The sequence below is a fragment of the Osmerus mordax genome, chromosome 4 (assembly GCF_038355195.1).
Source record: "Osmerus mordax isolate fOsmMor3 chromosome 4, fOsmMor3.pri, whole genome shotgun sequence".
Lineage (NCBI taxonomy): Eukaryota > Metazoa > Chordata > Actinopteri > Osmeriformes > Osmeridae > Osmerus > Osmerus mordax.
This window is the reverse complement of record NC_090053.1, coordinates 4,970,279-4,998,270: the sequence shown is the minus strand read 5'-3', so window position 1 is coordinate 4,998,270 and position 27,992 is coordinate 4,970,279. Positions and strand designations below refer to the sequence as shown.

At 46.8% G+C, this 27,992-nt stretch overlaps 1 protein-coding gene across 2 annotated transcripts in view; it reads left to right on the top strand.

Annotated features, from left to right (window-relative positions):
• The window catches only part of tmtc2b (transmembrane O-mannosyltransferase targeting cadherins 2b), a 66,563-nt gene that overhangs the window by 15,231 nt on the left and 23,340 nt on the right, over positions 1-27,992 (top strand). Inside the window, exons 2-3 of one of the 2 annotated variants that reach the window (XM_067235196.1) lie at positions 14,886-15,474; positions 21,843-21,862. In XM_067235196.1, the coding sequence (XP_067091297.1) occupies positions 14,886-15,474; positions 21,843-21,862 (609 nt within the window). Of the gene's footprint in view, positions 1-14,885; positions 15,496-21,842; positions 21,863-27,992 lie in introns of both variants that reach the window. The other variant, XM_067235195.1, reaches the window with a different exon arrangement.

The window sequence follows — 27,992 nt, the reverse complement described above, 5'->3', positions numbered from 1 at the left end:
CAGGAATCTGTGTGTGTGTGTGTCTACCTGTGGCTCTATTTTCTCGAGAAGCGGGCACTGCATGAAGATAATCCAGCAGACTTGCTCAGGACCCAAGGATGTGCGGGATGGAGTGTGAAGTTCCTTGGATGAGCTGTTCGCAAGAAATAAATATAAACTTGTTTGCCAGCATGTTGAGTTGCCCTAAGCGATGAAGACATGGATCAATCCAATGTGGTATCCTTCCCCGCGGCAGGATACACTCCCCCTTTCCCAGATCATAAAAATATTGCATTCAAACGGGCACTGCACTGGTTGTCATAACTGACATAACTATGAGATATTTGGCATTTTCTTCTCATCTAGCATTCCAGTGAGTGAGCTGTTTGCAATTCTCGAACAAAAGAGGATCCAAGTTACAGCACAGCTGGAAGGAACACATAAAAGAGCTATTAATTGTTTCCAGTAGTTGCATATCCAATTCTCAGGCTAGTACACATCGTGTATTCATTAGATCCTTTCTCAAAACATATCTGTAGTATACAGTAAAGGCCCTGAGTCAGACAGTCTTGCGTTGCCAATGTTGCTAGAAGTTTGCTTCTGTACCGTTTCATTTTTGTAAACCCAACATAAATATAGCACGTATTACAGAGCATTTTCATTGTCCATTATTGGCTGGTTGGGTGTGCCACCATCCAATAAATAGTTGTCTTAAGTTGTACATTTTGCACGTTATTTTAGAAAGGTTTTATGTTTCGATTTAAGCATGGGTGGAGCTCAGTTAACACAGTCTTTGTTTTGATGAAAAACCAAGTCAAATGGGGCATGGAATGTAAATAAATTCTAGTTGGGTCTGGTGTATCATGGACTTGGCATTTTCGGTTGCTTTTCAGATGAAGAGGACACTGTTACCACGGCGATGCCAGTTAATGTGAAAAATGAGCCTTCTCTCTGCTCTCACCGCTCCCAGTCCTGCGTGACTTGTCACTGACTTAGAACGTGTCACGCCCAGCCACACGAAAAGAAGGCCTCGATGGTTCTCTCACTCGTCACCGCCGCCTTGGACAATGCAGGAACGAGCTCTACTGAAAACAACGCTCAAGGCTCCTCATCTCCGGGTTACTTTGAAGAGATTCAGTCCTCACGTGAAATCAAAACGCTCTCATCCCATTGCACCATTATATGCGGGTGTGTGATTTCAGTACAACTAACATGAAATAGCATTACTTTGTGAGTTTTGGATCAGATGGAATGGATGGTACTGTAGTGTGAAGGTCTTTCCTTAGCTGAAAAGCACCGTGGCGTTCCTAGGCCCGAAGTGTCCTTGGCTGGACCGCCTAGCAGCTGGCTTTATACACTCACACCAAGTGATTCCACGAGTAAAAGTACTTCTTCCTGACAGTATACTAAAGGAACAGTGAAAATGGAGCAGTGGTGGACACACTTCACACAAGAAACTCATGATGAATTACATCAAGCTGTGTTTCTTTGTCTTTTCTCCTCGCGGGCTCCATACTGTTCCAGTTTTCCATGCCTGCTCTCACAGCCCTGGCCAGCCCTGGCCAGCTGCGTGTTGGGACCAGGCCTGCCTGTCTTTCAGCCCTGGCACCATGGCACTGAGGGAACTCATTAAACGATGACGGTTTTGGGGAGACACTTTGCACAACTCTACCTTTCCAGACACGAGCCCATCCCTGCTGCTGACTTTATTAGAAACCCACTGTGTGTGCTGGTGGGTGTTTTCCCATGGGTGTGTGGTTAGTAGGTCACTGTGCCAGGGTTTGCTCCTGGTGTGTCTGAGGGGCGGGGTGGGGGAGGGGCCCGCGGCGGGAAGACCACATGGATGTCTTGTTTGCTTGTCTGCCTGGAGTACTGCAGCCTTGCTCGCACTACGCTCTAGGTGGAGGAAAACCCCACCCCCCACCCCAGTTTGACCTAGAATGTAACAAAGGGATTAAAACCCACATCTAATCTACATCCATGAATGTAGTTGTCAAGAGCATTTTGACACAAACGCTGACTTATTCCTAGTCTACCAGTGCGGTGATTTTCATTATGAATGGCAGCCTTCATTAGAACAAAGAAAAAACTCTAATATTGTTTCGATTTAAAAAAAATCTTTGTTTAAGGAGATCATTGAATGAACAAGGGGGTGGAATTGGGCCACCTGCGATAACAAATGACTCTGTAAGAAGAGGATTCCAGCAGGAATGCCGTCTGCGTTTCCTCCAGCTTTGTTATTATTATTATTGTATGTAGGTTGCACATGATATATTACTGTCGGTGCTGTGTGCTGAAAGTGCACCGTGTGTTTACGAGTTTGTCTCGCTGCCAGTTTACTCATATATGTCACTTCATTACTCAGACCAGCGCCTGGAGAAAGTAGGAGTTCACCTCCCTGCCGTATCTGAATCCCAACACTTTGATATCCGCTGCGCTTACATTCGCGTGTCATTTCCTTATCTCTGAACAGAGGCGGCTCAGGGACGTACGAGCTTGAGGATGTGGGGAGAGGTTTATACGTCTGGCCCATCCAGAGAGGTCTGGTTCTGGTTCTCCTGTGTGGATGAGTAGTGTGAGAAACATGTTTTGTTCAGGAACAAACTAGGAGGGGTATTCCACACAGGAAACCAGAAAACAGACTGACAACTTCTCCACAGTGATCTCTTCTCCTCTCTACGTGTTACATAACGTAAAGCAGGATTGCTACCCACTAAACAGAAACATGGCCGAACAATGCAGACCATAGGCGAATGTAGCATTTCTTGTGTTTGATGGTTCACCATGATGGAGTAGGTTTCGGGTGAGTCCCCAACCCCATTCCATCAGCCCCTGGGTGGCCAGTCATCTTCCTGCTCTCTCTGTCGTTAACTTTCTTTGCCGTTTCCCTCTTTACGGGCGAGTACACAGTAAAACTGTTTAGCAACAAGCTTTTTACTACCATATACAGATAGCATGCACACATGTACACACACAGATGGGCTGAAAACATAGTTTATAGTCATAACTATGGTGAAATAGGCTGTGCGTAAGACAGCTATTTCCAGATGTTGCAGTGTTCAGAATCACCACCTCTATTTTTAGACTTGTTGATTTGACTTATTTTCAAAGCTGCAGGGAGACATCAGTGAGTCATATCATGCAACCTTATTGGCAACACTGAGATGACTTGAGGGAGATGTCCGGCTTTTCTGCCAGAGGGTTGGCGTTGACCCTATATGAGGTGCTTATTTGCCTTGACCTGACCCCCTACTATACCAAAGTCTGCGTCCTGTATGTGAATTTCCTGCTCTTCTTTGAAATGAGCGCATTAGTGGCCGTAACAGCATGGTGTGACTGTGTGTACGTGCATGCTTGCGAGAGCGTGCATGCTTAGCTCGCAGGGTGCCGGCATTGGTGGACGTGAGAGCAGAGCAAGCCTGGCCCAGATCCGGACTGCGAGCCTCCCCTGACCCCCATCATCCTCTCTAAGCAGCTCATAATACCACAGGAAGCCTGTTGTGTAAGCGGCGGCCTACAAGGCCAGTCAGGGGAGGGTGACGGGAGCAACGTCAGCTATCCTTCTGCTCTTCCAGTCTCCCCCCCCCCCTGATCTCTGATCCTCAGGCTGGGAAGAGCAGGGCAGCTGACCTTAATTCTTTAAGGCAATGTTTCCTGAGCGAGGCAGCGTTCACTGTCTCGGCGACTGACCTGGAAACAGTGAGGAGCGGGATGACGCAGGCAGGGGCCGGGCGGTGTGTGTGTGCGTGCGTGTGTGTGTGTGTATCTGGGATCTGATGAAGGACAGTGCTCCCCCATCTGTTTCCTTCTGTGTCTGTGTGAAAGCGTCGGATGTCTCATGAGGAAGGGGCGCTGCATGGATTCTTACAGGAGTGGAAACGTGGGCGTCTTTCTGGAATACAGTATACGGTTTGACTATATATGCTTATGTAAAGCACTGCTGCAGCTCATTGAATGTCGGAAGTCCAATTTTTCAGGCAAATACACACCCTTTTCATGCATGGTTATAATTCATAATGAATAACCATTGTGTGCGTTAATGAGCTTGTGATAACTCGTATGGGATCGCGGTGTCTAACAGAGCTAACGAGTTCACTTTGAAACGAAAGACGCCATTCCCGCGGTGCACTCGTCGGAAAGACGCCCGCTCCGTGGGAGGACCTCTGTGTCCTCAGCACACCAGCCACCTCCACCCTCCGACCCTTTGCCCTGTCCCCTCTCCTCCATCTGACCCCTTTGTCTACCCCCCCACCTCTCTACCTCCTACTCCCTTTCTCTGTCGTACCCCTGTCCTCCCTCTGTCCTCCTCTGTCACCTGTCACCGTCATTGTTGCTCCCTGAAGAAGCGGAAGTCCACAAAGATCCCGACCTCCCCCCCCCCCCCCCTAAGATCTCCCTCCTACACGGTGGCTCTCCTTCCCTCGCTCCTCTTCGATGGTCCTCTCTCTTTCTCTGAGGGCCTTTGTCCTTTTCCCCCTTTCTTGCCGGCCAGGAAGGGGCAGCGAGGGGGCATCAGTCTCTCCATGGAGGGGGGCGGGGATGGCGTGCCTGCGGGGTGTGATAATGGACCACACATGGTCCCGCCTCAGTGGTTCTGTAAGGCCGAGCCTCCCCTGCGTGGGCGAGGGACCAGCCCTATCCCTGCCTCTCCCTCCCTCCCCAGGCCTGGCTCTCCCTCCCTCTCCAGTCCAAGCCCCGTGTGTCCCTCCTCATCTTGGGCCCAGACGCAGCGCTCTCTCCCTCCCTTCTCTCAGGGCCTTTGTCTGGGCCATTCACACAGCCAGCCTACGAACACAGCAGCTATGCTTGTTCTTTTGTCCACTTGGCTGAGAGGCTGGTTCCTCTGCATCCCCTCCCTCCCCCTCTGCTCCCTCCACCTACTATATGCTCTCGCATAAACACACAAGTATTTCAGAAATGCCACGAATGCCGTTCTTTCTACTTGCGTGAATGTGCTTAAATAGAGCAATGGAAAAGGAGGTATTTCATTTTCTTGTAGCTTATGGTCTTTTTGTTATGTGCTGACGATTTAAGGCTGTGTATTGAATTGGGTGGACCATGTGGATAAATAACTTGGGATTTTAAGGATTTTTGTCATTCTTTGTACAGGTAGCAGTGGTGGAATACTAATTACTTTGAGTGTAAAGACTTCGGGTTTTTTGAGGCTTGAATTGAATGCGTCTTATTGTGTACTGTACCTTTACCACTGGCTGTGGAAAGAAACACCATACTGCTGTAGTGTAGGTAATGACAGGCTCCTCCATAACACCCCAGCATGAGACTGGCTGGGTCCCTCCGTCCCCGACCACAAGAAGCCAAGCACATGGACCGAAACTGGGAATTAAAGTTTGTGATCTGGAGACTTATGTCCCTGTTCTCTGTTGAATAAAAGAGCCAAAAATGTCCTCAGAAGTCTGGAAATCATAATAAACACGTCTGCAACATAATATATACCCCTCCACCGTCTCTCTCTTCTAACATGGCCGACATAGCTCCCATAAATCCCTATACATGTGAAGGGCTTATTATGGGGCTTGGCTGTATGGAGGAAGCTGTTTGATGTGTCACACACATGTTGGGAGACTTTTTCCCCCCCCTGCTTTCATGATGCCGGGGGCCATGCTAATTTCTAAAACTTCTGTTGAGCCCTTCAGGCCTCCAAGGGTGGCCGCCTGCTCTGTTGAAGTCACACGAGACATGCTGTGGACACATGAAGCAGCCTTAATGACATGCCCATGCTTGATATACTACATATCAAAGTAAACATACTGTAGAGATTGCAAAGAAGGGCATTTCAAATCCCTTGTCAAAGTTGTAATTTCATAAATTGGGTGCTGACATAGATATTTATCCACCAGTGCCAACGGACTGACAGGAAAGAGTCGGTCTTACTAAAAGGAGGTGGAGGATTTCTCTACAATTACCATGATGCACCACAAGTGCCATGGCAGCTAAAGAGGGATGAGCAGAATCAAGTGTTTCCAATTTGGTTGAGGCTTGTTTATGCTAACAGTGTTAGACTGTAAATCACCAGCAATTTAGTCTTAATAATAGCTAGGCCTGTTCATGCTACTGTCTGTAATGTTGAAAATCTTTGCCTAGGCAGTAGTTTAGCACTGTACATGCCAGCCTTATGCCTCACCCTAACCATATGGGCTCCTGCAGTGCTGGTGCTAATTAGGAAATCTACTTTGTCAAGCACGCTGCTTTGATGTTTATACAATGTGTAAGAGCTACATCCTGAGGCTGCTTAGGCATAGCTCCTTGATAAGAAAAGATGTTTGCATTTCGCAAGTAGTTCAGGGTGTACTTGCTTTGGCAAATATTTTATAACAATCCACCAGACTTCCTGAGAAATCAGTGGGAAGAAAACATTCTTTGAGTGATAGTCTTTGATGGTTTACCTGACCTGTGTGAAATTAATTGTCTTCATTTGTATTTTTTTTTATGCTGAATCCAATTTTACTCATGGTAAACTTGTAGCACCCTTGATCAAGGGAATACAAATAGGGAACAATCAGATCAATCCAGCCACTCAATGAACACATGAATACACAATATGTATTCATGTGCCTCTGTCATCTCCAACGTCATTGGCTCAGCAGTCAAAATTTAAAATCTGGATTCCTCTTAAAACTTAAGTAAAAAAAATATGATCTTTTGATTCCTGAACTCCGGGACTATCCTGTGCAGTTACCAAATCCGCTAGCAGATCCACAACTGATTGTAGGTACTCGAGCCAATGAAATCCGTGAATCTGTTTTGCTGATGAATCCTCCATCACAGGATGAGATTCTCAGCTGTGGGATTCCTCTCCATGGTGAGGCTTATCCGTCAGATAAAACACATCGATCTCAGGCTATTGATTCGAGCATAGTATTTTCCAGGATAGCTCAATGCTAATGATGTCACCCAAACAGTATTTAAGCTCTAAGCTCTCTCTGTTCACATTCCATTTAGTCTCTCTGTAACATAATCTATATTACCGTCCTAGCAGAATGTGATCTTTTATGGCCCAACAACCATGAAGAGCCCATTGCACATAATCATTTCCTATAAGGCAGAGATGGCTTATTTAACAGGATTATGCTTGCTGTTGCAGTACATCTTGGCTTGTGAATCGATTGAGCCAAGAAAAATGAACTGAGTAGAATTGCCCAGAATTGACTATTGACTTCAAATGGATTAGAAAGTGAAAATCCAACCCTACAGTATCCTTGTAATGTCAATTAGACACAGGAAAGAGAGCAGGTTTGGGTCAGTGTACATATATGTCATTCAGGCATCCTTTGAATGGGCCCTCATGATGCACTGGAGCAATAACCTTTTCTGTTTGCTTGATTGATAAAAGTGTTTTAATCTGTCTGCTTGAGGGTTTACTTGCCATGTGTGAGGGATGTTGTTGCTTCAGAAGTTCCACATTCGTTCCTTTAGACTAGAGTTTTGCTGCTCATACTAAAATACGTTCTTAAGTTATGTAATTTAACATAGCCTGTCACGCCATTCATTGTCTGACCCCAGTGTTGTTTATTTGTTGTAATTTCTACATGGAAGGATTCACTGCTTATAAATGGAAAAGTAAATAGTGAAATCAAACAACAGTAAAACATGGGAGTGAATGAGGAAGGCCGTGCGGTCTGTGTGATTTGGTGGCTATAAAGTCTGAAATGCTTAAATGAGCTCCTTCACAAAAATGCAAATTGACACCATGTGGAAGACAAAGCATTAAAAACACTTAAGTGGCTAGTTGGGTTCCTCTTAGACATGTTTATAGGATTACCAAGCTCTGCAGTCTCACGCAACAGCAGCAGCAGCAGCAGCTAAGGCTGGATGGGGTCCTAGGTACATGCTGGACTAACCGGGGTAACACTGGAGGGATACAGGACTGGAGAGATCCGCCCGCCCGCGACGCAGGCGAGGCGAGGCTGGCCCAGGCCCTCCTCTGTAGTACGGAGAGCCTTGCCATCCCTCTCATGGCTGTCTGTGGGGGAGATCTCCTTGCACATGTGCCTTCAATTAAGGCCAGCAGCACTAATGGTAGAGGACCAGAGAGTATGGATGGGTGGGAGGCCATGTGAACACAGGCATGCTGTGATAGAATCTAATGAGATCACAAAGAGTACATTGGAAATCCCCCCCCCCCTCCCACCTTTTCATTTACATAATGAATATGTCCACATATGGAACCTCCCATATGCCACCACTCAATTCTGTGGTCTCCTTGGGTTACGGAAAAAAAACATGGCACAGAGACGCGGTGCTCTGTTTACGAAAAAGATTCCATTAAAGAAGGCGAATGTTTATCGTGAATAATTACATGCAATGGCGAGAGTGGTTTTTCTGTAATGGGTTTCAAGATGGTTGAATTTAAATCAGTTACGTTCCCGACGACGGTAACCGAATCATGTTGTGGGTTGCTGGACTCTTTGAGTAAGAGGACAGGCCTGTAGGAAAAGGCACTGATTCATGTGTGAGGCGGTTCCTGAGGAGGTCAGAGTGCTAAACCTGTCTTCTCCTTTCTGCTCGGCTGGCATTCTGTCTCTCTCTCCCTCTATCTCCCGGCACTCACGCTCCAGCCATAAAACATCAGAGGGGCGGAGGGGTCAGTAGTGGCGTGCCATGGCCGGGCCCAGCCTGAGTATTTGCTGTGGCCCATAAAGCCTCCCTGACATCGGGTGGGGCGGGCAGAGGCACGGCCCAGTCTGGGCCTGGTAAGGTGTCGCCTGCCTGGCGACACAGGCTGCTGGGGCTGGCCCAGCGCGGCTCTGACAGGGGGTCTAGGCTGCAGCTCTCGTCCCGTCTGGTGAAAGAGTGGCCCATCTATCCATCCCAGAGTCATCCTCTGGGTCATCAACCCCTCAGCCCAAGTGATGAAACAGACCTGCGGAAGGGACAGGATGGTGCTTGCACGCAACCAGTGGACACACGGGGGGAGAGGAGAGAGAGAGAGAGAAACAGAGAGGGAGAGAGGGAGAGAGAGGAAGAGAGAGAGAGGGAGAGGAAAAGAGAGAGAGAGAGAGAGAGAGGAGGGAGGGAGGGAGAGAGAGAGGAGAAAAGCTCTCTATATTAATATTCCTGTCCATGGGAGAGGGAGAGAGAGGAACTTCCGAAACACAAGGGGAACAAAAGTCAAGACAAATTTATTACAGCGCGTCCAGAAAGGTCTCAGCGTGACAAAGCCACCCCTGTGGAGAAGAGGGCTGCTGCTGGGAGGCCCCCCAGCCAGACCTCTGCTTGTCTGGTGCAGCATTAGGCATGGGTCAACCTGGGGGAGGGAGAAAAAGACCTTGAAACACTTGCCAGAGTAAGCCAACATAGTTTAACTGATAAGTAAAGGATAAGAGTTATCTGATAAAGCTTATTTGTCTGAATCTCCCAGTATTAAGAGTCTTAAGTGCTCTGCAGTCGGTAAATTCTGTCACTAAACAGATTGAGTTGTACAATTGGCCTCTTTGTTAAACTAAGTTAAATTGTTTGTGTATTGGAGTGTTCTTGATCACAATCTAAAAAGCAGGGCCAATGTATCGCCACCAACCTGTCATGGTCTCCGGTGTGTGTGTGTGTGTGTGTGTGTGTGTTTGTGCGAGCGCATGTGTATAATATGTGTGCTAATGAGTATACCAGGCAAAGGGCATCCATCTTATATACCCTCAGGGAACGACCATCCCTCCTCTCCTCCACCTGCCCACAACACTGGTCAGCTCAAGAGCTGCTCCGAGAGGGGCAATATGGAGCCAGAGATTGAAATGGAAAGGGGCTTCATGGTACCATGTTGTCCCAGTCCAGCGGCAGTAACCTGGTGCATGCTGACAGATTTATGAGATGTAATAATCAGGCTGTTTATCACCCAGCCTGCTGTACCTCCCTCACTCTGCTCCTGTAAGTGGCCCTCACACCTGGTAAGGGCCTCTGACCGCCACGCAACTTCAGATGTTCGCCCCGGAAACTGGCACTGCTGAGAAATGATGATTGTAGGATACCTGAACTTGGGAGGCAGGAAAGTTAGACCCTTGTTCAGTCTAACAGCCATGATGAATTCAAATCCCTATACAAAAAAATCCTAACAGTTTTAGAAAACTGTTTTGAGAGCTGTAAACCTGATTATGGTTTCTTGGGAGTCCTGAGTCTATGAATTTGACATTAAAATGTGACATATGTGTCACTGGTAAGTGACTGACTGACCGAACATTTAATTCATTGAATTGGCTAGAAATCTACTCTCTCCTTCACACAACTCAAATCAAACATCGATGTAAGTTATAGGACAAGTAGAAAAGCTTTTTGATGAACGTGTTGAGTACCTCTGCGGAATAGATTTAGTTAAATGTTGGCCAGACTTGCTCATAAGAACACAATTTGTTTTGGAAAGGAAGCTTGTGTTTTTTCCTGATTTGGTTGGAAATTAGATATAATGCTGTTATTTCATGATTTGGCCGATTCACCAACATCCCATTTATATTGGATCTCTAATGGAATAATTAAACACTGGCACATTGATGTCTACCATAGAGATACGCTAAGGGATTCAAAAACGAAGGAAGGTCCAGTAAATTTCCATTGTATCTTTGCCATGAAAGTTCTCTGTATTTTTCCCCAATTACAAAAGTACAGAAAGCATTTTCTCCCCAAATCCCTCCTCCCCTCGTTTGCAGCCCTGGGCATGTGGTTATTGATCTGCTAGAATGCTCATGGGAAGAAACCCGAGACAATGGAGCTGGTGGCACTGCTGGGTGGATGACCCAGAGGCCTCTGTGGGCATTCTGGAAATATGGCTGCTTTCTTTCAGATACTGAAACAGCGTGATGACACATACTTGGCACTGTCCAGATCACTCTTCTCTTATGCCAGTGTTGTTCCTTTTCCCTGTGTTCACATGCTGGCATAAATAGACAACTATTGTAGATTGTTTTGTGGAAGACTACATTGCCTATATTGTCTTTCTTTCTGTGCAAAAGGCTTTCTATGCTTGTGAAATATATTTTCGAAAATATAATAAAATAAAATATAATGTGCTGGATTATAAGAAGGCAATACATGAGCTTTTTTCCTCTCACTCCCTTTTTCACTTACAAAAGGGATTTTTTCACATTTTCTTTCAGATCCATCCCCTCATCTTAAATGCATAGCTGGACTAATCCAGCTCTTCTTTCCAATCTAATATCTCCTCTGCTGTCTGTGGCCTCTGCCGGCCTGCTGACCTCTCCGATTTCCACAGACGCGATGGAAAAGTCAATCAATCTTCAATCTGAGATGATCTTTTAACGTGGCATCCCACAGTCAGAGGGATTGTGTTCTTCACCAAACCCTGCTCATGTATTCATCACACCAGCTCCCCCGGGAACAGTGCGAGGGACTAGCACACCGCTAGCAAGATCAGAACTGTATACAAGAAAGCTTTTCTACATCAATGCCATTTCTTTTAGGACAATACTATTTCCTGCTACATCAACCTTTCCTCTTGAAACTATGCAAAAACACATATTTGTACTGTCAAAGTGGATACCTTTGTTATAGCTCCTTATTGTTTAGCTGATGAGAGTTAGGTGTGATACAGTACAGGCAGTACAGTATATTGCAGTCCCTTGGTTAACTAGTTGTATGGAAACTGAACCTCTTTGAAAAGACTTGGAGTCAGTGAGTATGGTTAGTCATGCCTATGATATGAACACCAGGCGCACATTACAAGGTTTGTTTTTCTGGATGGTGGGATCTCACGTCTTTGTTTGGATGAAGTCATGCAGCACTTGTCTAAAAACATTGAGGTTTACAGACTGCTTTTAACTCCACAGTGATATTGTTTCTGCCTCTACCACAGAAATGCGTAGGTTTATCTATTGTAAGCACTGAATTACACACAGCTCTGTCAACTGTCTGGCATCTGCAAGATCTACAGTTTCTTTCAGAATGTTTCACTAATCTTTTATATTAGCCTAACAACTCGCATGTTTGTTTTGATGCAATATGATCCAGGGGCATTAGAATAACATGAGACACATTTGCAAAGAACCTTCCAAGTGAAGAGAAGGCTAGTGACTTGAAGAATGAAAACCTTTCAAGGGCTTGGCTGGGTGAAAGGAGGTTGGCTGGAGAAGAGGATACTGATTGCCATTTTGTGGAAGGTCAAAGGACAGTTGGGGGGGGGGGGGGGGGGGGGGGATACAATGGCAAGTGGAGGGGTTTGAGATTAGGGGGGAGGGGCATGGGAAAGGAGGCTGGGTTGGATATCTGGTGGAGGATGGAGGTAGAGAAGGGATTGTACGAGGGAATAGGGATTCTGGGAGTGATCACATGATCCAGGCGATCCTCTGAGACCCGACAGGCAGGCGTGCGGTTGGAGCAGGAATGTGCTCCCGGCTGGAAAAGGTTTGCAGTGCGCTGAGAGGTCCTGCCTGTCTTGGCTGCCGCCTGCCTCCTAGCCACAGAGAGAAACCCAATCTTCCTCTTCACTCCAGCAGGCTTCTCAGCAAGGCTGAACCTGCCTGGGATGATGTCCATCCTCGATCACAAGACTTAAGAAGGACCATCTCGCATGAATGACCATGCCCTGGGATGAATGACCATGCACTGGAAGCCTAACTGTCAGGAAAAAGACACGCTAGGCTATATCAATGTGTTAGCCTGACTTCAGAATTCCAGTATATGGTCTTAGTAGTCGCTGTGGCAACGTGGGTTTAAGACTTCTTGCTCTCTCCCTGCTTTCTACATCCCTCCATCTCCATCAGGGAGTCAGATGGCTGAGTGGTGAGGGAGTCGGGCTAGTAATCTGAAGGTTGCCAGTTCGATTCCCGGCCGTGCAAAATTACGTTGTGTCCTTGGGCAAGGCACTTCACCCTACTTGCCTCGGGGGGAATGTCCCTGTACTTACTGTAAGTCGCTCTGGATAAGAGCGTCTGCTAAATGACTAAATGTAAATGTAAATCTCCTCCCGGGACTGACTGGTAACCACAGAGCTCAGGAGTGTTGCCTGCCTGTTGTAAGATGACTATCTGAGAGGTGAGCCTTCGGCTGCGTGACTCAGGAAGCCACAGTGCTTGTAGTGGTTTGACAGGCTGGCTTGGGTCTCCACCTCTGTCTCGGCTCCAGTCGCAGTGGTTGAGATGCAATACACACTGTATCTGGCCTCTTTGGCCCCACCGCAATGGGCAATGAAAAAAAAAACACACACACTTGTCTCCAAAATGGTTCAAAGATGTAATTGAACCCTAATGCTTCTTATGTGAGCATCTTGCGGTAGAGTGAAGATTTTACTTGACAAATGGGCCAGAGAAAATAAACTGGCATATCTGAGTCACAAACCCAGCAGTAGGCCTGCAGCCCTGGGCCCTAAAGTCCGCTGGCATTCTGCAGCCCTGGGCCCTAAAGTCCGCTGGCATTCTGCAGCCCAGCACCACCCTGCTGGCTGAGGACTCAGAGAAACCAGAGTTGCTTCTCCATGACATCCAGCCACGTCCAACAAGACTGCATGTCCTTCGCAAATCTATCTCTGCCTTCCAATAATGCTACATGTACCAAGGACAAAGTTGCATTTATTCGTGTCTCAGACAGAGGATAAGCCATCCCATAATTGTTCTTCAACGAGACCCAATAGGCTTGCTGCTAGTGGCCCAGGATGAGATGTTTTTGATGTATTGGTGACTGTAGTGTATGTAGAAACATATTCGATGAAATAGCCTAAAATAGAATATTATAGATTGCTCCTTTACACTTTTCTCTCTTTCTCTCTCTCTTTCTATCGCTCTCTAAGTCTCTCTCTTTATTTGACTTCCCATCGAGAGCTTTCTTTGTCTGCCTTTTGTTATTGTGTTTGTACGGTTGTCTGTTTGCTTCTCTCCCCCCCCCCCCCCCCCCCCCCTCTCCTCCCTCTCTGTGTCTAATTGCTTGTGCTAATGTGGCCACCATGGGGCTGATTACATCCCGGTGTGTTATCACACGTGTCCTGTCCCATCCATCAGGCATGGTTAATTACACGCCTGTGCTCGAGCTCACACGTTGCTCTCCAAGGACACGCGTCATCTCAATGGCTGTCATCTCCATGGCTATCATCTCCGCTCTCCAGACAAAGGGATGCGAGGTCTGTTTTTGTACCAGGGCAGACAAGCACCGAGGAACTCCTAGTCGACCTACCCCTGTTGGGACGAGGAGGAGCAGGTCTTTCCCTGGTCCCTGTTTCCGTTGGAGCGCGGTCCTCCTCTCCCCGCTGAAGGCTGACGTAGAGCTACCAGGGGGGCCCCTCGGTTCCTCAGCCTGGTCCTGAGAGAGGTCCCTCACATCTGATCAACACTGCCTATTCTGTCTGTGGACCCTGCTGCTCTTAAATCCCCAAATGCAAACATGTTAATCACCCTCCGTCCTCCGCGGGCTTCCCCCATCCCTCGCTCTGCTTCTTTCTCAACCCATTGTGGTGGGTCTGTTTTGGAGATAACCAGCTCTCAGCTGCAGACAAACGCGTGATTGACAGGTCTGGTCCCTCAGTCCCCATGCAGCTTATATGGCGACCCCCCTTCCCTCTCCCTCTGTGTGACTATTTGTGTTGGGGCAAGGGTGTGGTGTGTCCACAGCCGTCAGTGGGAACTAACTATGGCTGTATTCATTTCCCCCGGCTCCATGAGTCTCAGACTTCACTTCACGTCAGTGTTTATGCCCACTCTCAGGACTGGATGTCCCTATTAAAGCTGCATCATTCTTCATATAAAAAAAAAGAAAAAACCTCCATTACGCTCCAACGGTGCGTAATGTATGCTCCTGAACAGCTTGTTCTTCGCCTCAAGATTTTGTGTCCCTCCCCTCTAATCAGGAGAACCAGGAGTTTTGTTAGAGACATGACAGAATGAAAAAAGGTGCGATAAAATGAAAGATCCCTCTAACCCCCCCTCCCCTTCTCTCTTGTTCTCTCCGTCTCTCCACAGCCGCGCAATCAAAACCAACCAGGACCTTCTCCCAGACACCCCGTGGATCAACATCTTCTATGACGACTTCTGGGGCACCCTGCTCACCCACAGCGGCAGCCACAAGTCCTACCGCCCGCTCTGCACCCTCTCCTTCCGCCTCAACCATGCCCTTGGGGGGCTGGAGCCCTGGGGATACCACCTGGTCAACGTGGGTCTGCACGGGGCCGTGACGGCGCTCTTCACCCGGCTGGCCTGCCTGCTCCTGGGGGAGGGCCTCTGGAGCCTGCTGGCCGGGCTACTGTTCGCCTCCCACCCCGTCCACACGGAGGCCGTGGCCGGGATCGTGGGGCGGGCAGACATTGGAGCCGCCCTCTTCTTCCTGCTGTCCCTGTTGTGCTACGTGCGTCACTGCTGCCGGCGAAGCGGGAGCCACGTTGGGGGCAGCGTGGAGGGGCTGTCCTCGGGCTGCCCGGGGGGGGTCTGGCTCCTGGGCTGCCTGGGCTGTGCCGCCTGCAGCATGCTGTGGAAGGAGCAGGGGGTGACGGTGCTAGCGGTGGCCGCCCTCTACGACGTCTGCGTCTTCCACCGGCTCAAGCTGCGGCAGGTCGTCACGCTCCTCTACTGCAAGGTAAACAGTTGGTCCACGCCGTGGTTGTTATGCATGGCTCCCATTTCCTGTTTCCCCTACCCCGGCTGCCCCCAGTGGCAGGCCGCAAACAGAAAGGGGATATTCACATTGTGTGTTTGCCTTTGCGTTGGGATGTGATTTGGAAAACATTTTTCCAATGTATGTACAGCTGTGTGATTCGGATTGAGCTGTTGTTTCCCCCCCGCTATGCTAGTTAAATATACAAGCTGGGAAAAGAAAGAGAATGCATGTCTCCTGTTTGTTTATTTGAGTCAACAGGCCCATACTCTTGTATACACAACGCACACACACACAGCCATAGTCAGTGGGAAGCTATGGTCATACTCTGGTCCTGGTTTTGCTGTGCATTTGACATGAGTGGAGTGTGACAAGGAGCCATGTTAGTGGAGTGAGACTTCCAGTGGTCCTATCTGACTGTCATCTTGAATGTACAAGTGTTTCATCTTGCGTTAACAGTGTCTTTAAGCCCAATTAAGAAACACTTAACTAATAAGCGAGTAATTACATCCAGGCTAGTTGGATGATGATTTGCTAATGACGTGTCTGCCACTAGGGTAAAGTGAATGTTATTGAGATGAATGATGCTACGATGAAAGCAAATGTTCAAGGAGTTTTGTGTTTACATGCAAAACATTAGCCTTGGAATCTATCAGCATCTAAGTGTGTGCGCTTGTGTGTCAAATTAAACTGAAAAGCAAGATCTCTCACAAAGGCTCCCTGGTTCTGGTTTTCTGTTGAAGCACACCAGCCATCAATAATTTGATTTTTTCTCAACTGCGCCCTGTCAGGAGTGCTTAGCGTCTGTTCTCTGGTCATGTGACCGCCCCTGCTCTGTGCCCGTCAGGCCAGATCGAAGCAGACATGTGCACAAATGTAGCGGGAGGGAGTCCAGAGGAGCTGATGGCACTGGAACACCCTGACATACACAGGCTGAGGACACAACGTGTCTTTTAGAAAGACTGGGGTGTGGAGGAGTGCTGCGGAGACCGAGAGAGAGAGAGAGAGAGAGAGTGAGAGAGAGAGTTAGAGGGAGAGTGAGAGAGAGTGAGAGAGAGAGTGAGAGAGAGAGAGAGTGAGAGAGAGAGTGAGAGGGAGAGTTAGAGGGAGAGTGAGAGAGAGAGTGAGAAAGAAAGAGAGAGAGAAAGGGCCATACGGAGAGAGGCTGATGAGGGGAGATGGGTAATATTGCTCAAGGAGAGGATAGCCTATAGCTGACTGTCTCTGTGTTTGCTCGTAATGGACCACAGTAATAGGTCCACCCTGCCAGTGGAGGCCTTCCCTGGGGAAGGAGAGGCAGCTTACACAAGGCTGGCAGGACCTGGGCCTGGGCTCATCTCATGCCCTGGCACATTATGTGTGCACCAGATTTACTACACGTCACCAGTTTCCATTTAGATGTGATTGATTTGGAGCACAGCTGAGGCCTGATTTGTCAGTGGCATGCTTTAGGAGCTGGCAGCACCACCCGAGTTAGCATGAGTCTGGTATGCGTAAACCACTCGTCACGAGTGATAATAATCAATAGGAGGTTTTCCTCAGGGCAAAATGGGAGTGAGGCTGGGTTAGCGCTAGCCTGTACGCTGGAGAATGGATTTTAGGTCAGCAATTAGTATATTCTAGAATGTCAGTTTGGATATCGACACAATTTTTCTGCCTGCTGTCTCTGACGACTGAGCACTCTCGCATTTCCCAGCGCACTGTGAAACAGTCAGTTATATGCTCACTAGGATGAATTTCGGTTTAGGTATGCTAAGTGAGTGGTGCATATTAGAAACACCATTCATTCTAATTGAAGACACTTGCAAGAAAGCATTTTCTCTCGCAAGAAAGCATTTGAAATCTGCTGAAGTATCAGTTTGAGAAGAGAGCAGGTGACAAATGAACATGCTCACCACTATACATTTAGTCATTTAGCAGAAGCTCTCATCCAGAGCTATAATGTTGTGTAGTGTTGTTAAAATTATGTCTCTGTTTCTTTGCCGTGGAATACGCCGACGTTGTGCATTCGGCGTTTTGTTTTAGTCGAGCAGAAAACCGTCTCGAGGAGAAAGAGAAACACAAACGCTGTGGGGAGAGAGAAAGAAGAGTGTGAGAGAGAACCATGGAGGGGAAGAGGGAAGCGAGTCGGACGGAGTGTTCTGTACAGTAAGCGAAGGAGCACATGTAGGTTTGCAGCTCCTGGCAGCCTCGGGTCCCAGGGCACAGGGGAGGTTTTATTGAGAGACCTGAGAGAACTCTTGGAGGGCTTCCTCCTGCCGCTCACCGCCCCTCTGGAAGGAAAAACAACCACCATGGGTCTCCTACAGCCAATGAAAGTCAGCCATCTCGCCGTCACGGAACTTTAAAGAGCTGCCTTCGGTTGACGTTCTGCAACCATGCATGGTTTCTGTCTGTCTAATCAGCTGATTGGGGGCGGCGGCGGGGGGGGGTTGATGGCTAACAACCTGTTATCCTGCCACAAACATTTGCGCAGGCTTATTTCCTTTCACACTCCATTGAGGTGTCTGTATGGATGGGAACATGTCCATAGTTTACACAGGGGAAATCCAACAGCTTTATAGAGTTATGTAGCTACTCTGAAGGTACGGAGCTACAAGACTAGCTACAATGAGGAATCCTTTGAAATCATGCAGCTAAGACTTGTACTGTAGGCTACTAAAAACTCAGAAATCATATTTAAAGTTGTCAGATTTGTTTGTTCAGGCTCCTCTTTTACAACAGTGTATGGCCTTTGAATATAATTGTTGTGTTTTATAAAAGCATGCTAGCTCCTACCAAATACTTTACTAGTATCCCAGTATAAGACATGTTGGCAGCAGCTAAAAGTGTCGTGTAACTGAGCTATCTTTATGTGGAAAAAAATGCTCTTTATGAGCTAATTTTCTGTGTGGAACTGGTTAACAGGCTCATTTTCAATAACAGATACTGAAGCTAGATACGATTAGTACACCTAGTTTGGCATTTGAGTTGTGCTATTCAATATGATCTCACAATGTTGATTCATTAATGTGGTGCAGTAAAACTTCTCCTCGGGACTTGGCATCTGGGCTGTTTTTCCACAACACATTTCTTTGTTGGTTAGCTATTAAAGTAAATGTTTCGACAACTGTGTGACATAGTTCTGTAATTCGAGTGAGTTGGTAAGACAAAAAAACAGACAAAATATTGTTTACCCCATGATTTTTGTGTAAACATACTTTGGGTAAACATTTTATGTGACACTGAAATTAGAATTGTTTTCTTTTGATGAATGGCCCTGATTTAGTTTAAAAGGAGGGTTTTTTCTGTACTTTCAACTTCCGAAAGTTCCAACATAGTGTAACTTTCCCAGTTGAACCATCCAAAACGGACAAACGGAGCAGCTTCTTTGTAATAGCCTGAATAAGGGACTGTGTTCAGTCATGGTCTTCACAGCCTTGTGTGATTTACTGCTCCTGGGTGAGCCTTGTCTTGAAGAGAAGGACGCAAGACAAGACAATACCCACTCAGAAACATGGCGCCCTCCATTTTTGGCTGTCCAAAAAAAGGGCTTAGTCTGTGGTGATGCGATTTCCCCTCCCCTGCCACAGTAAACAGAAATGTCCTGTTATGCCACAAGGACACAAGGCCTCCTGCCTGAGAGATGGCTGGATTGAATTGTCACTGTGGGGCACCAAGATCTGTCACTGTAACGTCATCTTCATTCCTCATACAGTGCTCTCCATTAAAGGTCAGGGGCAGTCTGGAAGCTGTCTGTAGAGCTCATTCATCCATGTTGAACTCCCCTAACCCAGACCAACACTACTCCCAAGTATGACACCAGAATATCTGTCATGTTTTTTTCTTTCTTTCATAAACAAATCATTTCACACCTGTCACATGTAGTGCTCTGTTGCTACCCTGCAAGGACACGGTGTCTGTGCTCTTAATGTGTCCGTGGGGGGGTTGGAGCGTGACCAGTTTAGCCCAGCCAGGCGCTCAGGTGTTCCTGGAGCTGGTGAGGCCACAGGGATCCATCAAAGACAAGGAGGCCGAGCACAGGTGGGAGTGTGTCGTACACCCGGGGATGGGGGCCAAAACACGCGCTGTGTGTGTGTTTGTGTGCACAGTAAAAGATGCATGCCCTTGCAGTGTAACATGTCGAAGTGAAACAGAGCCTTCCCCAGTTTAGCCGCAGCTTCACAGATGGCTCCTCCATGCTCTAATGGCCGTTGTCAGCATGTGATGGAGTGGGCCTGGTGGACGCAGCCCGTCTTCTTCCTCCCACCTGACCCCCCCTCCAGCCTACCCCCACTCACCTACCCTCAGACACCTGCCGCTCGCCCTCGCACCCACCCGTTCGGATGTGGAGGAGTGCCATAGAGCGCCGTGCCAAACAATGTTGAGGTCAGTGCGAGTTCCCAGGACGCCTCCTGTTCTGCCCTGCCGGGCTTCAGGATGCGTGGCGAGGCTCGGAGACCCCCTGAGCATGATGGGAAGCCACTGCGCTGTGGCAGCTCATGGCCGGCTTACACTCGTCAGAGATAAGACAACCTGACACACATGGTGTCCGTGACAACCAAACACTCCTGACCCTGACCCTCCCCATGGCGGAGGGAGAGACACAGACGGAGAGAGGGAGAGACAGAGAGAGGGAGAGAGGGACAAACAGACAGAATGTCAGGAGGAGGGAACACAAAAAGGGACACATCTGTCTAAACTGAATACAGACCTGCTGTTTCACAATGACTCCGATCTTAGCAGACTGTCTGCGTATTCAGGCTGTGTGAAGGCCAGTTCCTTGTGTATTTTGATGGTTAAAAAATAGCATGTCAATATGTCGTCTTTCAAAGTACAGAAAATGCCCTTAGGTTAATGGGTTTTTCAGCGTAACGGCTTGTATTATAGAAAATCACTGTTTGGAACTGAAAGCAATTAATCTTTCTATTCATTATTAAATGCGTATTCCGTCTTGATTCAATTACTTCATCACAATCTCAGTTGTTTAGGGTTCCCTTTGTCCTTTTTCACATCTGAGTGTAAAATCATCCAGCCAAAACTAGCTCCTTTGTGAGCCGCTAGGATGGATGCACTTATTGTGAGGTCTCTCTCTGCCTCTCTGTATCTGTTTGTGTGTGTGTATTTGTGAGATAGAAAGAGAGAAAGAGGGAGAGTGAGAGAGAAGAAAGACAGAGGGAGAGCAAGATGTTGAACTTGACATCCCAGGGTCAGAAGCAGTGTTTTATTTCTCAGTGAACCATGAAGCAGAATCAGAATGGGATTTATTCGCCATGAAAGTTTGCACAGACAAGGAATTTGCTTTGGCAGGAAGGTGCATACAATAAACATATACCTACAATTTTAATATGTGGACTATCTATACTAAGGGTACATAAACTAGCAGTACTAAGTGGGATTAATATAGAATTAAATATACAATAAAATAAAATATAAGTTGCCGTAAATTACAATATAAAAATACAAAAATACAAATATTACAAAAAATACAAATGTACAAGATACCATTATTGTAATGCAGTGCAAAAAGCAGTGTGTTTTAGCAGTTGGTCTATTTTAGGATGCTGCATGTCCACACTGTACAGCACCTCTATCTCTCTCTCTGTTTACCGTACATCGTTATTTACAGCTAGAACTTCCATTGGCATCTAAAATACTTCTAGGTATGACTTATCCTATGAAGTGGGTGACACTTCAATCAGATGTGACGGCATGAGTTAAAAAAAATATATATATATATATAAATGTATATATATTCTGTGATTACTGTGATGATTTCCGATGTCCATGGGGCCCAGGCCATGTAAGGCCTTCTGGGTTCCCAGTCTGTGATCCCAGCCTTTACACCAAACCCAGCCTCAGTCCCACTCCCTACCCCTTCACCAGACCCAGCATCAACCTAGTCATATCTGTCAGTGTCACAGTGCTCATGCTTAGTGTCCCTCCCAGACGACGTACCACGTCATAGCAGGCTGACTGGCCTGTAAGCACAATAATGAATAACTGGGATCTTGGTCTGGTTGACAGCTATGGTATACTCAACTCTGTCATTAGACGTGTAGAGTTGAGCTCTCCATACAGACGTGAAAGATGGAGTGATCTTCCACATCTGCTCTCCATCTGTCTTTTCTCTCTCGCTCTCGCTCTCGCTCTCGCTCTCACTCTCTCTCACTCTCTATCTTTCTCTCTCTCTCTCTCTCTCTCTCTCTCTCTCTCTCTCTCTCTCTCTCTCTCTCTCTCTCTCTCTTTTTTTTTCTCTCTCTCTTTTTTTTCTCTCTCTCTGTTATTTTCACTCAGACACTCATATTTTGTTTGTTGCTGAGTTGCAGTTCTTGTCCCCAAACATTCAGCCGGCAATTTGGGATAAATCGTCTTTGGCCCAGACTCATTTCTCATATTCTCCATAGTGACACACTGGAATGATTATCACAGTGGTGTAGCCAAGCCACAGTGGACAGTCTGCTTGTAAACACCAATACAAATTGTGGAAAATCTTCCCCCAGTAACAAAGACAGCATCCCACCTCTCCAGCAGAATTAGGACCATCTTTGATTCAAATGCTTCACTCTCAGGCTGATCAAAGGTTTGCTTTATAAGCAACACAATGTTTACATCTCACGTAATTACTCTTCATGACACAGGGTGGATATGATCTCTTATTTTTGATACTGTAAACACAGTATTCATCTTACACTGGATTGAAGAGTGTGCTCTCAGTATTATTCTTAGTCGATTAATCTACTAAGCAACTCTTTACTCCTCACTCTTTTTTCTCATATTTTCTGTCTCTCAAATTTGTTATCCCTTTGCCATCGTGGAAACTCTAACATATTTGTCCTTCTGCATGGTGCTTTAGTCTGTCTTAAAGACCACAACTGTATTCTGCCATGGAAAGCCTTCATGTATTGAGGATGCCTGACCTCCCGTTGTACTGAGGAGGGGGGGGGGATCTCCATGCAGAGGGTTGACTCTGCTCAAGACCAAGCAGGTCTTTGTCATTTCATATTCCTTATTCAGAATCTGGTTGAGTTATCATCAGGTACCGAGCCGTTCTCTGTCTCCACATCCCCTGTGACCCCAGCCTTTTGGAATACTGCAGGGCTGCCCAGAGTACATAAACACAGGGAAGGAAAAAGTAAGATTTGGGGGCTGTCAGTTTATATTCTGGACCCTTATTTTGGTTTCACTCAATAAATGTTTTTGGTGAATTGTTTGAAGACTGGTTTTCCCTATCATTTCACTGTTTTCATTTGGTTTCTTTGACCCTTTCCCCTCTTCTCTAAAGGGCCGTGGCGAATATCTGCTACTGATGAAGATATGCAAAGCTGTTTCAGTTGACCTTGTTTTAAGGGACTTTGATGAATTGCGATTGACGTGATCTTGAATTTGCTGCTGATAGATTCTGACCATGCAGTTTGAACATTAGACAGTCAGCGATTCTTCAAGCCAAAATAATGTCAGTACTTGACCTCCTAGATTGTTCCAGTCAACTGTTGTATTAACTTCTCATTTATATCTAGCAATATTGATATTATTACTTTGGAATAAAGTGCTTTATAGCTCTTATAATCTCAAGTTACAGTCTCCCTCAAACTTACCAATGGAATATCTTTTCATTGATTGGCTGTTCATATTCCCAAGACCTGTGCTGGGTGTCATTTCCTCCCTCCCTTAACTTCTCTCCCTCTAACCCTCCTTCGGCACTGGCCTCTAACACAGCTCCAACCCAGACTTTCCAGAGCCCCTTCCTTAGCCCTGTTCCCAGAGAGGGTTTATAGAGTCCCACTTGCCCTAACACAAACCCAGAGAGGGTCTTCAGATTGCTGCGGCTGATTGCGACTGCTGCTGAGGGCACTAATGGGCTCTGATTATAGGAGGAGGTAGAAAGGGAGAGAGAACCCACTGACCCTCCAACCTGGCTCATATGTCTTTGGCAAAGATCAATTTCCACACATTGTGTGCGTGTGTGTGTGGTGCCTGTGCATGTGTGAAATATGTGAAATGGATGATTAGAGGGAACATCAAATGGGACCGTGTGTAATCGTCTCTGTCTGTCCATGTGACAAGGGGTGTATGTAATTAGAGCTAGGAAGAGACAGAGAAAGATAGAGGTTAGTGCTAGAATCCTATGGGTCATGTACAAGGGTTGCTATGGGGATTTTCGTAAATGTGACCTGACCATCTGAACATCTGCTGGGGTCCATTCAGGGTATCCAATATGGAATCTCCTCCGGGAGATCTACCTGAGGTTAGACCTGCTTACAGACTCTCACACAGAGCCTAATCACAGCCAGAGCCTAATCACAGCCAGAAGCAAACATAAAAATTCAGCTTTGCTGCTTAACTTGTCGTGGCGTATCATCTAGATACCATTCATTTGGTCAGGTGGATGCCGAGTTGCTTGAAGAGCTGCCCTCTTTCCTCGTCCCTCCATCAAAGCCCTTCTTTTCTCCTGGAAATCAGTATTTTCATTCCTCTCATCTTTAATGTTTCACAGTCAATACATGTCAGGTTTTATTTCAAGCAGATTCCTGCTCCTCTTTGGCCTGCTCCCTGCCTCTGTCTGGGCTGGTTCCATCATTGACTCCTCCCCCTCCCAGGTGAATGGTGGATTATGGGTTCCAGAGTCAGCTGACTGTGTTCGCTGTGAGATGAGGTCATTCAGGTTAAACGCTTTGAACAAGAGCACTGCTGAGCAGGTTCCTGCTGAGGAGGTTGACCGTTTAAACCCTGAGAACATGTGGTCCTTGACCCCGACAAACATGGTCCACGTGAGGTCAGGTCACGCTTGGCCATGTGTAAAGGGTGATCAATTTCAAGGTTCTGACATCATCCATGTGTCAATTTTACAACTGTCAGTTTTTACATTCTCACAACCTACTTTGATTTCCACCTAACTCCGGGAACAGACACTTACATGTATGTACTCGGTGTCTGTTATTCTACAGAGTAACATGCTCCGTCTTTCTCTCTAATCATGGGGACAACATCATTAAATGCAGAACAATCCTCAAGCTCTGCCCCAATTTCCATAACAAGCCATAAAAGTTGGTGACTTAATTGGAGCATTTAAAGTCTCTTCATTATGTAGTTATATAGTTCCAAGTAGTCAAAGTGGAACAATTGGAGTTATCTTGAATACACTGTGCGAGAGCTGTTCCTAATTCTCAACACATTAAGGAAGCAATATAGCCCCAGTTCTTATCATGTTCTGTCATGTGTTTTACACTATGAGTTGCTGTCCTTGCTGACAGAACCCTTTCAACATGGCTGATAAGGGTTGGGGTTAGGGAGGGTTGGGGGTGCACTGGTTGTGGTTGACCTTCATGCCATGCAGACGTCCACATTGTTATCACGTAACCCGCTGCAGCTGTGAACGTGTCATATTCGTTTGATCGAATGTGGGGGAGGTGTCACTTCCCTCAAACCCTCTGCTGTTGATGCTGTGATCTTTAGCGAGGATCTTTCCCATCGTGTGAAAACGTAGCCTGGGAGTTCTCCTTCAGATGCAGAGTGTGTCTCTACATGAAAAGGGGTTGGATGGTTGTCTCTGGTTTCCATGACGAGTGATGGATATGAGCTCCTTGTCAGTCCTGGAGTACTTGGATTTGCATTTCTATTTGAATGTATTATGTTATTCACAGAGCACCTTGTAAATGTCTAGTAGGTTTGTTTTATCCATACGACCTAGGCTACATCCTTCCTAGTCCTTCTGAGAGGGATTATCTCTGTTGATACTGGGTTTGAGTGAAGGCCAGGATGAATGGATAGGTCAGACCAGGGTACAGTATCTGATCTGATTCACCCCTGCTTCCTATCCCAGTATCTGCTTGGTAGGTGGGCAATCCAAGGTGACACAAAGGACCTTTGCCTCAACTAGTCCGGATTGGTGCTGGGCAAATTAGTATGGGGCCATGTGTCAATGAGTGAAGGAGATGTGTGCTTCAATGTGTGTGTGTGTGTGTGTGCGTGCGTGCGTGTGTGTGAGAAAAAACTTGAGTTGCCACAAATGATTTATTTTTCTTTGAGGGCCCATTCCAGACCCAGGGTCTAATCAATGGCACAGCACGTATCTCTCTCCGCTCACCAGTCGCTCTTGAAACCCTTTCTGATTGAAATGTTTTCCCGCTCATTTTCCACCCCAAGTGTTTGGAAGAAAGGCGTGCAAAGAGAATAAACGGAGTTTCTGTAATTAGTCTATTTTGCACTTCATCTCCAAGGATATTTTCTTCACATGCCTGCCTCATAAAAGAGTCAATTGTTTCAGTTCCGAACTGATTGAGCCTGAAATAAAAAGGAACAGAAAAGAGGGACACAAAGGCTTCCTGCCTCCTACCGGGTTGTGCTAAACCACTTATTTCAAGCTAAACTGGATTATGGACAAAAGGGGACAAAACTGGAATTTCTGGGCCCTCAGCAGAATGGGGCCAGGGCCCTCGGACCTCATGCTGGGCCCCGTAATTGAACTTGTGCTTTTGAAAGGCAGACATTTTTAATGGGAGGCATATTAGGGAGATGCTTGTGTTTGTTTGCTTAAAGAGATCATGGTGACAGCTCCACAGTCAGTGTACAGAGGTCTGCAACATGCTGACGGTACCCCAGCCCACCAGTCTGAATCTACCCTGCACTGTCAGTCTGACTGCTCAGCCTGAAACAGCTCCGGTTTGTTGAGAATATAATGGCAAGGGCCAAGGGCCACACATGTTTTCCATGGAAATGTTAATAAAGGTCTGTTCCATGTTGTTGAAACTGCCTTAAGGCTTGGCTTGCATTTAGCAGAGACTATCTGCCAAACATACTGTATGCAAATACGAAGCAGGCAGTGTGGTTGTGGTTAGCAGGCATGGTGATGTGTGTGTAGTGTACCACAGCAGGGCAAGAGAGGAGTCTGGATGACATAGTCATTTGTCACAGGGCCAGGTAGCGTATATGGCAATCAGTTACTCACAGCCAGATGAGCCTCACCACTGTGTGCCCTGCCTTGCCAGAACAGACCCGCTCCCTGGCTCTCCAGGTGGGTGAGGTCTGGTTCTTGGGTGGACTGCCGTGCAGCTTAGGGTGGGTTCGAGCCAGCTCAATGGGACTCGACCCTAGTCCCATTTCCCATCTCATGGAGCCCCTCTGTGTCCTCTCCAACTGCATCTCCCCCCTGGTGGGGCTGGAGGACAGGGCGTCTTAAGCCCCTAATTAGGGAGAGCCCTGCTGTGGAGCCCCTCGCATGCCAGTCTGGATCTCCAGTGGTGGTGATAGTATTAACACCATGATTCTGACCTTGCTGGTTGACGCCCTGTTTTGAGGCTGCTGCACTGTTCAGTACACACGCTCTTATTTCGAGTAGGTCGTCTGAGTTATTTCTATTGTGAGGCTACAAAGCGGCATTCCGCTAGTAATTGTTTGGAGAGATGAATGTGTTTGAGTTTTAAAGAGGATGTCCAACAGGTTCATGGGAAGTTCAGACGAAAGATGTTAGACAGGCAATCTGTGTGTAATGGTGCTAGAGAGAAGAATCTTTTTGCATTACTCTTCCTGTTGATTTATATCTGTATTAAAGCATAACTGTCCTGTTCATGCGATCCACTTTATACCTGTAATATTTCAGTTCGAAGCTAGAATTTGTCTGTGCTACATCCAACATAGCTCCACAGCAACATATTTTTTGCTTAGTTTACACTCCCCTCAGAACTCATAGCACTAATACAATTGTTAGACCTTGTATTGAACATCTCTCTGTAGGACCAAGTTGCTTCTGTCATGTATGTGACACTACACATACCCTGACATATCTACCCATGCCTGCCCTGTCACAATGGTTGTCCTTTTGGCTGTCCAGCATAGGAAGGATCTTTTCCATAAGCCTCTTATAGTGATAGTGGTGTGTCACTATGAAGGCCATCTTTAAAGGGTAAGATGCAGAGTGTCTGTGTCACAGTGACAGAGAGGGTGAGAGGGCAATGACATTGACCATAATGCTATGTTGGCTGTTTATTCCTGTTATAAGTCAGACATGAGTTAATCCCTTAGCTGTCAGCTCAACTATTCCTGGTGCATTCCTTCCAGTCTCTATCCCAGGAGACTGTCATCCACAGCTCTGGCATTAACCTCAGGACCAGAGGTAGTCTACCTGCCCTCCAAACATCCATCTAGTGATGTTGACCTACTATTTCTGTTGAGAACAGTGTATCTATTGCAGAATCCTGTATAACGCAACTGACTTGTTGATTGTAAAGGCGACTCTACCCTCACCCTAGTCCTCAGAGTTTCCTATGAGGTCCAGAGGCAGACTACACACTATAGTATAGAGTGATAAACGTTGTCCTGTTGCCTTTCAGGACAGTAATTAATTCCCTGCATAGGACAAGTGTATTGTGTTTCCATAGAAGATGGTAGGGAAGTAGACTGAAGGGAAGGTCTTTCCAAAGGGGGTAAGGCTGAGGGGTAGCCTACCGGGTTCTGCAAAGTGATCATCTCTGTTCTAGAGCTGCTCTGTGGCTTCCTGTGTC